At 30.6% G+C, this 10584-nt stretch overlaps 2 protein-coding genes across 2 annotated transcripts; one reads left to right on the plus strand and one right to left on the minus strand.

Annotated features, from left to right (window-relative positions):
* Positions 1-107: 107 nt before the first annotated feature.
* LOC123707059 lies at positions 108-8265 on the minus strand. The gene is made up of 6 exons (XM_045656831.1): positions 7950-8265; positions 6572-7868; positions 5965-6127; positions 4171-4433; positions 3633-3816; positions 108-2562 (listed from the first exon to the last, which is right to left on the minus strand). Exons 1-6 carry the CDS (start codon positions 8010-8012, stop codon positions 570-572), a joined length of 3963 nt encoding a protein of 1320 aa, XP_045512787.1. The 5' UTR covers positions 8013-8265; the 3' UTR covers positions 108-569.
* Positions 8266-8629: 364 nt separating this feature from the next.
* On the plus strand, positions 8630-10503 carry LOC123706722 (NEDD8-conjugating enzyme Ubc12). The gene is made up of 4 exons (XM_045656088.1): positions 8630-8862; positions 8975-9108; positions 9537-9704; positions 10307-10503. Exons 1-4 carry the CDS (start codon positions 8754-8756, stop codon positions 10445-10447), a joined length of 552 nt encoding a protein of 183 aa, XP_045512044.1. The 5' UTR covers positions 8630-8753; the 3' UTR covers positions 10448-10503.
* The last annotated feature ends 81 nt before the right edge of the window (positions 10504-10584 follow it).

Below are 10584 nucleotides of genomic sequence, written 5' to 3' on the forward strand. Positions count from 1 at the left end.
TTTTGATTTAAGTCTTTAAATTGATAAAAAAGTCTTTGCCATTAAAGGTAGGAAAAACACACTTATTAGTTCCAACTTTTTATTTTATAAAATATTTTGGACGCAAATTGACGAATATTTAATTTAATTTCTGCCAGCACATTTGTTTTTGCTTTTAGGCACTATTGTGGGGAGTACATTTTTCATTAGAGGTCGAGGATATGAAATCTAAGCCTAAACGAACCCAATATTTTATAAAGAAAAAAATATCAATTTAATTATAAACTTGTCATGAATTGTCATTAAATTTGTCGTGTGTAAAAACGTGGGTCGTATGGAATATTTTCGAAAAAAAAATACACAGTATTTTAAATATTATATTGAAAATTTAAACTTACCTGTATACTACAACTTATACAATGATTGAGCTAATTTGTGATGAAGTCACATAATAGCAAATAATTATAAGCCTTAATAATTATATTCAGTAAAATGTCCACATCCATAAAGGTATTACATTTAATTAACAATGTCTATATATATTTATTGTGTTCAATCAACGTCTGATCAGTCTCAGTTTTATAATATTTTTAAATATCAGAAAGTGCTTCCATCATTTTGGGATTTTCATGTTTTTTATCAATTGTGTCATTGACTTCTGTAATGTGATTTGAACAATTTTCGATAATCAACATATTATTTTCTAATTTCCCACAATCGTCGTTAGATTTTGGGACAACTTCAGTTTCCTTTTTGTTAAAGTTATCTCTCTGCTTTCTTTCAGTATTAAATGGAACTTCTACAGCATGCATTATATAATCATTTAAGGAATCAACCATATCTCCATCAACATTCTCATGGCCGTGATTAATATTGGTTACATTTTCGATGTTTTCAATAATTTTAGTACATATGTCTGAAATGATAGTTGAATTTTCATCATTATTCAGAATACTGGCAGCTTTGGTTGTTGGATCATTAGTATCATTATAGTTTTTTTCAGGTTCAGAGTTATTTAATTGTACATCGGAACAATCTTTAACGAAATTTGTTCCGACATTGCTTTTAGCTACAGTCGCTGTTAGATCCATTTTTTCTTTATTTACAGGCACGACACACTGTATGTCTACCATTTCAACGTCCCCATTACAATCCCTATTATCTATAGTGTTATTTGACATTGGATCATTGAAAAGTTTCAGAACATTTACATCCGTACCTAAGTCAGTTTTATTAATTTTCGTAGTAATATCCTTCTCTGTACGAATGGATTTATCTGTAAATTTGTCATTTATTTCATTATCAACTTTATTACTTGTTATTTTAATATCTCTGTTCTTCAAGTTTATATCTATATGCTCAATCGTCATTTCAATGTTATCTTCGTCTACAATTTCTCTATTTTTATGTGTCCTTACATCTGACTCCGTCATTTTTAAATCAGTATATGTACTTGGTATTTCAAGTTCAGAATTACTCTTCTCTACATTCAGGGATATACCATCGTTCGATTCAATATTAGTTTTCTTTACTGTTTCAATCTCAGTATTGCTCTTGCGTATAATGTCAGTAACATTTATTTCCACGTCTATGTGTTCTTTTGTCATTTCCATTTTCGTAGGTATATTAAATGGTTTATCCGTAGTGGCAACATCATTAGATGCCGTTTCGACGTTCAAATCTATATCTGAGTTTTTCTTTTCAGTATTACACTTCTCTTTACCAATGAGCTGATTATTACTAGTAACTTTGACATTGTTTGATTCATCCTTAACTTGTTTAGTCATCATTTCAGGTATACTTTCCTCACATTTTTTGGTTTGCTTATCTTTTACTTTAATCTTACCGTAATTTAACTGATCAGTATCATTAACCATCGTTTTGGTCTCATACGAATTCCTCTTTTCAATAGGTTCATCTGTTGTAACGGCTTCAACGTTGTTGATCTCAATAGTTGCAGCTCTTTCAGTACCTTGATTTGAAGTATCATTTATAATTTCAATATCATCATTATTAATTATATCTACATTATTTGAGCTGTCTTTTGGACTTACTAGACTCTTATTTTGTTCAATCACATTCTTAATAGTTAAAAGCTCTTGAATATCTTCCGTTATATCTACGGTGAGATACTCTTTATTGTTACTTTCGTCGTCTCTGATAATCGAATCATCACTTAGTTCAATATCCATTTGAACAGGACAGATGTTAGACTCATCGGGTTCGTGTACACAATTTTCTGATTCTGAGTAACTTGAGTCTTCAATACTGATCACATCACTGTTAATCACTGTAGGAGAATTATGTTCATCGTCCGAATCAGTGAGGTTAATTGGCGAATCAGAATCGGATTCCGAATACAATTTTTTCAACAGATTAGATTCATCTTTATTAGATGAATCCATTACTGAAATATCAGTCTCAACATTTGTTTCTTCCTTTGCAATTTTTATCTTTTTCTTAATTGGTACAATATTGCTATCAATATCATCCTCTTCATCACTTTCAAATGGTGACTCTTCCGCTTCTTTATCGCCGATAACTTCAGGTTCCAAATTAAGCTGATTCTGCCTATCAACATATCTGAAAAGATTTACACAATAAAACACAAAAAAATAAATGTACCAGTTATAATTTATATTAATACTAGCGGACCCCACAGACTTCGTTCTGTCAAAAAGATTTGAAATGTGGCAGTTTTTTGTTCCTACCAATTTTATAGACGCCGAAAAAATTCTCATGGCAGAACCATCACCCTGATGATAGGCAGATGTGTGAGGTTCAGCTCGGGTGACCAAAGTATCTTCGCTTCCACGAACTTTGGCCACTCTTCTGTGACCCATTAAAAAACCCCGACTGGGATGTCTGCTAGAGGGCTTCAAACTAAGAGGCGAACTTAGGGATCAAACCTGATTGGAAAATAATCTAAAAGGATAGTGGGAACCTAAAAGTGACAAATATTTAAAAATTGTGTGCCTCATTGATATATTTCCTATTAGGATGTATTTAAATAATTTTGCTCAGATAGGGATAATAAATTAATAATTCAAAAATTAAATCCTTTTTTTAACGTGAAAACATATGCATTTTATGTCGCATGCCGAAACTAAAACAAAAGAAATAATATCGCGAAGCCAACTCTCACATTTTTGACAATTCAATTTTGTCGGGTTCGCGATATTATTACTTGTTGTGTTTCGGAACGCGACATTGCTTAGACATCAGTGAGTGCTTGTAAGTTAATATGAACTTTATTGAATAGCAAGTTCAAATTGACTCTATATTTTATTTAGAAAACGTTTGTATGGGAAAAAGAAAAGGGCTGTTTTAGGGTTTTCCCGGAAATTATTCGAATTGTTCTCGCCGTAATAACAATCCTTAGACTTCAACGAACATTTAAAAAAAAGAATTGGTACAATTGTTCCAGGTGTTGTAGAGTTATGCGCTGACCAACACATTTTGCGATTCATTTTTATATTATAGATGATGCATACTAACTTCATCAGCAGTGCATATCGACTTTTTTCCAGTAATTAAATCATTAAATATTCGTAAAAAATAAAAATAGCTTGTTTAGATGCTACCCTACTTCTGTTTAAAAACAATATTTAACATTATTATTATGCAGGTAGCATTATTATAAATATACTCACTTGTTTAAAATATCAGTTTCATTACGTTTTGCCAGCATTTTATTTTCGTCTAATTTATTTTTAAGCTTATCATCATTTTCAGCAGGATCTTCATTAACAGGCAACCGTGACGCAGCTATTCTCCAATCATTTTCTTGTCTCCGTCTCTTTAGTGTTTTTCCACAAAATATGAATAGTTCGCGTGCTGTACAAAATACATATGATAAGTAATAGGAAAAGTATTGTACTATACAAACTCCTGGCTCAGGGAAGGCTTTAACAATATTTTAGTCAGTAAAATATTATACATTATTAAAAGCCTTTGCTATTCTACAGCAAACTGTCGCTGCTTTGGCACTTAAATTCTATTTTGACAGCCATGGATGGCACTTTAGAATTAATGAAAACCCTGCCCAGAAAAAATGCGTCCTTGGCTCGAACAATTATAACTCACCTACAAACTATAGGTTTCAAGGCATATAATATAGCAAATAACCGATAAAAAATAATATATATATGATCCCTAACAACTTCACAGGCCAGGCAATGATCAATATACCTTCGTCTAAAATTTCCGTTTCGCTCCAGCCCAACTTATCTTCAGCATTTGCCTCTCTCACGCAACGTAGTACATCATGAAAATCGGGGAATGGCAGTGGTTTACCGATGGGCACTTTCTTATTAATCCATTTCTCAAGTCTTGCTGCTGGTCCTTTTGGCCGGCCAGCTCTAGTTTCCAGCTTAATATATGGCTCAGATGGCATCTTGGTTTGTGTTAATTGACACAACTTTGCATGAACACGAAGTAACCTCTCTTTATATCTGAAATTAAAAACGACATCTTAAAATATTTGGGTGTTTTGTTAAATGTAGTAATTTAAGTATATTATGTTAATTTGTAAGATAATACACACAATTGATACAAAAATTTTGCATTTAATACTAGATGCCCTGGTCTTTTTAATGGCTGAACAATCCAATTTTTTTTATTATGATAAACAAATATCTTTTCAATAAAACATTAAGATGTTAAATGATTCATAACATTGTATATTAAATTAAAATCCATCGGATTTCAGACATCTATAGCTGTTGCTTATTTCAAAACAGTTACCTCCGTATATTTAGACGATATGGTTATTTTTTCCTCATGTCCAAAAATGCTCAAAAAGTTGATATGAAAGACTTGAGAAAATCGCAAAAATTGCTTGGCATTTATATTCAGTATAAAGACGATGCCAATTTAAACAAAGCGACTTTCATTCAAAACTGCTTAAAGTAAATTAATATGAGAAAGGCTAAATATCGCCCACGCCTATAAAATGCTCACAAATAATACATTTGTAAACATTAGTCCATAGTCCATACAAAAATCTACTTGTATATATGTATGCCACAATACAAAATATAATGTTTGTCTTAATTATTTATTCTAAATTAATCAGAACTTAGTAGAGAACATCATAAGAAAGCACAAGCTGCAATGGAAGCAATCAATACCTTGAAAATCCTTGTTCGGCTACCTAAATGAAAACAACCAGTACTTAATGATAAATCAAGCAGCATTAAAGTTATCAAAACAATATTACGTCAAAATTGAAACAATAAAGTAAAAAAAAATCAATCACACTCATTTATTCATATAGGTAACACTTATGAATGTCAATAAAGAAATATACATTAAATGCTTCGAATTTGCTATGTATTATTATAATACATAGATTTAATCCGTTCAAAAAGTGTTTTTGTAAATGCTTCTAATTTTACAATTACTGCCAGTACTCAAATCTAGGGCGTAGAAAGGAAGAACGCAATAAACTCTCCGCCACTCTTTTTAAGTTCAAGTTCAAGTTTTTTGTTATACACAATGTTTGTAAGGAGCTGCAACCATTACACCATGTGCTACAAGACATCTTAAGTAATTAATGGAGTTGAAGGTTAATTTCATCTGGGATTTAATACAACAGGGTGTGATAGATATGAAGTACATATGTCTTGAACATATAGGAGGAGGTAACCTGACAATGCAGCAGGCTGGGCCGCCTTCAGGATTTAAGAAAAGGCATGAAAATGTGCTTAGTTATAGGACCACGAACAGGAGCCTTAGTGCGCAATAAGTAAATAATAAAAGAAATGAATAGATATTGTCTTATAAGAAATAAAATAATTGTTTGATGGATATTTATTTTACCTAATAACCAAAATTAATTTTAACTTACTGTTCGCTTGCTTCTATCTTACTTTTTCCATGTGTCAATAAAACCTGATCAGTATGATTATTCATGAAGCTGATGGTAACCAACTAAGTAGTAGGTGTAACTAGGTAAGTATATGAGTTAAAATAACAAAATACCTCTCTGTTAGTAAATATATTGAGTCATCTTCCTCATCAAAGTCAACTTCTTGTTCCTCCAACTTTTGAATAGCTCTGTGTAGTTTTGTTAATGTCTTCTCAAGTTTTTTAATATGTCTCTGATGTTTTGCATCACATTCACTTATATCTATAGCTGGACATTCTGTAAAGATTATTTTTTGGTTTTCATTCTGACAAAAAGAGACTAATTAGAGTACTTTAGTTAAATCTATGCAACTAGACTTTTTAATGACTATTAGTGTTAGTCATCTTTATAAATACTGAAATTAAATAAAATAGAAAAAGAGGTTTCATATAAGTAATTTTATTATAATTAAAAAATAATAATTTTTGTAGATCCTTTCCCAGGAAAGATAAAGATTGTCTCATATTATACTCAGGAATACTAAAATTTACTAAAGTCACATATGGACAATTTAATATTTCCTCATATCTTTAATTTATTGCTATGAAATTTTGACTCCCTGATTCAATACAAACTGAATACAAATGAATGATGAAACAAGATCACAATATATATTTTCTACCCACTTCAGCAAGGTGTACTTTTCTGAAAAATAATTGAAAAATATTAATTTGTTTTTACCTGCAGATGTTTCCGTTTTTGATGAAGTTCCTGGCCTAGCCATTTTTCTTTGTATATTTAACTCATTCACCACATCCCTAATGTAAAGATACATTTTGTTTGGAGACGCTTCTATAGCTATAATTTTACCAGATACTAAATCTAAAAACTCTTCAGAGTCTACATATTCTTTGGGACACTGCCTATAATAAGACTTGATTTTTTTTTCAACAATATACTGCATATCATTAGAATTCTCATGGTGGAAACAAGTATCTATGAATTTTTGGTATATGGGATTAAATTCACCATCCTTGTTCCACAATCCACCACCATCGTTGGCAGGTTCTTTAACCTTTTCTTTCTCAGGTACTTGTGTTTCAATTTCATCTCTGTGTTTCTTTTCATTGACAAATTCTATTTCCTCGTTTATGCTTGTATTTTCACTACAATGGTTTTCTTTTATGTTGACATCCTTGTGATTTTGAAGTTTATTGTTTTGGATAATCTTAGATTGTGTGCCAAATGGTTCATTTCTTAATTCGTCAACATCAATAGCATCTACTTCAACTTCTATCATACCCGCAATGTCTTTCACTATTTTAATATTTTCATAGTTCAACATCTTTTTACTTTGTTTTTCTTTTTGTTGGTTTAAGTCACATTTCATACGTGAGGCACCTTTAGCAGGGCTATCATCAATCATTATAGCAGTATCTTCTGTTCGTTTGATGGTAGAAACTTTTACTGGGCTATCATCAATAGTTATTTCTATAAGTTGTGTAGGTTCTATGTTATTCTTTTCTTCCATAGAAATTATATCTACATCATGTCTTTCTTTTACCTGCAAATGTGTTTCAGATTCTAAATCTTCCGGTTTTTTATACCACTGTGGTAGTGGTTTTGGTAATAATATAGGTTTATTATGAATTTCAGCTGGTAGCACTATTTGCTGTGCCAGCTTGGCCTTTTGTATAGGTATGCTTACAGTTTTAGACACTGTCGCTTTTTTAACAGTAATGCTCGATGGTAATTTTCCTAATAACTTTGACCCTATTCGATTAGAAGAATCAACATTGGTTATATTTGGAAAAGATCCTGAAGCAGTACAATTTTTTTTCAGGATTGGTTTTAGAAGTGAATTTCTAGAATTTGTATGCTTAGCATGTAGTGGATTAATACTGATTCTAGGGATTGCAACTGTTTTTTTTATTCCTACATTCGGTATAACTTTCTTGGCTTTGACAGGTTTAATAGTTACGCCTGGAAGTTTTCTGTGAGAAGGAATTCTAACCATAGCATTTGGCATAACTTTTTTCTGAAAAAATAAAATAGTTTTAAAGTAAAGGTTTTGTCTAATTTGGATGCATAGAAATTGACTTCAAAACGTTTTAGAAACCTTTTTCGGTACCGGTTCCATTTCATCATCAGACGAACCCAACTCAATTATATCGGTAGACATTGTTGCATCGATATATATTTATAAATTAATCAAATATTTCTCATCTCAAGAATACATATGTACTACCACCGCATTACAATGCTTGACATTAAATATGTTTTAGATAAAAAAACATAAGGAGTAACAAAAATACAATGACAACATCACAACACCAACGAACGAATTACCATATTTTATAATTATTTATATCATAGAGTATATTATATATAGGATATAGAGTCAACACTCGGAATTGTAGCGCACTAGCGCTATCTGGAAGTAGTTGTGCTAACTATTATACTGTTATACTACCAAAACGTGCGCACATATACATAGAATATCAAATTACCATCGGCCATTTCGCAAATTGCTTCTTTTCCTTTTTATTGTATTATTTTTTTATTAGAAAAGTGATACATTACTTGTAAATATACGAAAATCATATAAATATACATGATACCTAGGGCAGATTAGTTTTACGAGTAGTAGTACATATTAATTTACTATTAACATAATTACAAGCTTACAATGATGGACTTTAGAATATCCAATCTAGGCTGTGCACAGCACTTATTTTACTATATATACTAGCACAGTCTCTTTCTTAAGATAACACAACGATTTACCTTGTCATTGCTAAGTTGTCAACAAATAACTGTCAATAGTCATATCTATATGGGAGTTATTGTGATTTTTCCTCTGAAATCTGAATTAAAAATATAATAATTAATATTTTCGTGTATTTATTTCGCATTAAAGACAATGATTAAACTGTTCTCATTAAAACAACAAAAAAAGGATGAAGAAGGCTCTGCACGAGCAGGTGGATCACAGAAAAAAGCGTCAGCAGCACAGTTGCGAATCACAAAAGGTATATACTTATAAATTGACTGTTATTTTACTTAAAATTCCAGATATAATTTACAATTGTTAATATATATTTTATTAGTTATTCTTTGTTACAACGCTTTTTCTAATTACAGATTTAAATGAATTAAATTTACCCAAGACATGTAGCACAGAGTTCCCTGATCCAGATGATTTACTCAATTTTAAATTAATAATTTGTCCTGATGAGGGCTTTTATAGAGGAGGAAGATTTGTATTTAGTTTTAAGGTAAGACTGATGCAACATAACAATGCATTATTTGTATGATCCTTGTAAAATGTAATATTTACTTGTTTTATAAAAAATAAGAAATTTTATTCGTCAACAATAAATATAGCTCAATTTTCATCATATATTTATTCTGAATCATTTCAAGTTCAAGATATGAAATTATTTATTAAATACTGTTTTAAACAGAATTTTTACACAAACCTCATAATGAAGCTATACAATAATATATACCATAACTTCAAATAAAGAAAAGTAGAATTTATCTACTAAGCAAAAACTAAAGATAGCAGATACAAATAGATAACCTTAGTAAGTAAAGGTTTTTTAGTTCTTTTTAAGAATGTTATTCATTCCTTGCTTTTTTTTCTAAAACTTTTTTATCCATTTCAAATTACATGTTCATCTTAATTCTTTTTGCCTTATAGGTAGGACCAAATTATCCACATGAACCGCCCAAAGTCAAATGTGAAACTTCAGTATATCACCCTAACATAGATCTAGAGGGCAATGTTTGCTTAAATATACTCAGAGAAGACTGGAAACCAGTGCTAACCGTTAATTCTATAGTCTATGGATTACAGTATTTATTTTTGGTAAGTATTTGTAATATGATATTCTGCCATATTAAATGGAATGCAATTATACAATAATTTATTTGTGTATGAACATGGGTCATAATATTTTCCCTATAATGTTTATATATTTGATAAATAAAGAATAATCACTAGATTTAAAAGAATTGTTAATAGGTTAATGTATAAATAAGGCTTCTATAAATAACCTCCATTATTTAAAGTTAACATATCTACATTTTTCTGTAATGGTGGTTTTTCATTGTTCAAGAAAATCAAATATAAGTTAATTTTGTCATGTCTCAGGGTCTTAGGTATTTTGTTATACAATTAAGAAAAAAATCTTTTTGAGTTGAATGGGTAGAAAGTTTTTAAGCCTAGAGTAAAATATTTAACTCTGTCACCTTGGCAGGACACCCACTAAAACTACCTTTTTTGGGCATAATGTAGGCTTGTTTGTCCCCCCTATGCTTTAGCTGTAAAGGACACTATTTTACCACATTATTATTATTAGCTTAATTACCTCTAAATTATTAGTATAATTTTACTCTTAGATTATTTGGAATATCAAAGTCAACCTATATTATGCAGAAATAATTAGTGTTAACGTTTTTTTTTCGTAGGAACCAAATCCTGAAGACCCATTGAATAAGGAAGCCGCAGATGAGCTTCAGAGCAACCGAAGACTGTTTGAGCAGCATGTGCAAAGAGCTATGCGTGGTGGTTATGTAGGGACCTCCTACTTTGAACGGTGCCTCAAGTGAACACAACTCAGCTGTAAATTATATTAACACTATACAAATAAATAAATCTCACAATTCTCTACTCTTTATAACCATATAGACCTATTGATACTAAGTGGTACATATTTTTAAATAATATCATAATATATAAATCACTC

This window comes from Pieris brassicae, chromosome 3 (assembly GCF_905147105.1).
Source record: "Pieris brassicae chromosome 3, ilPieBrab1.1, whole genome shotgun sequence".
NCBI lineage: Eukaryota > Metazoa > Arthropoda > Insecta > Lepidoptera > Pieridae > Pieris > Pieris brassicae.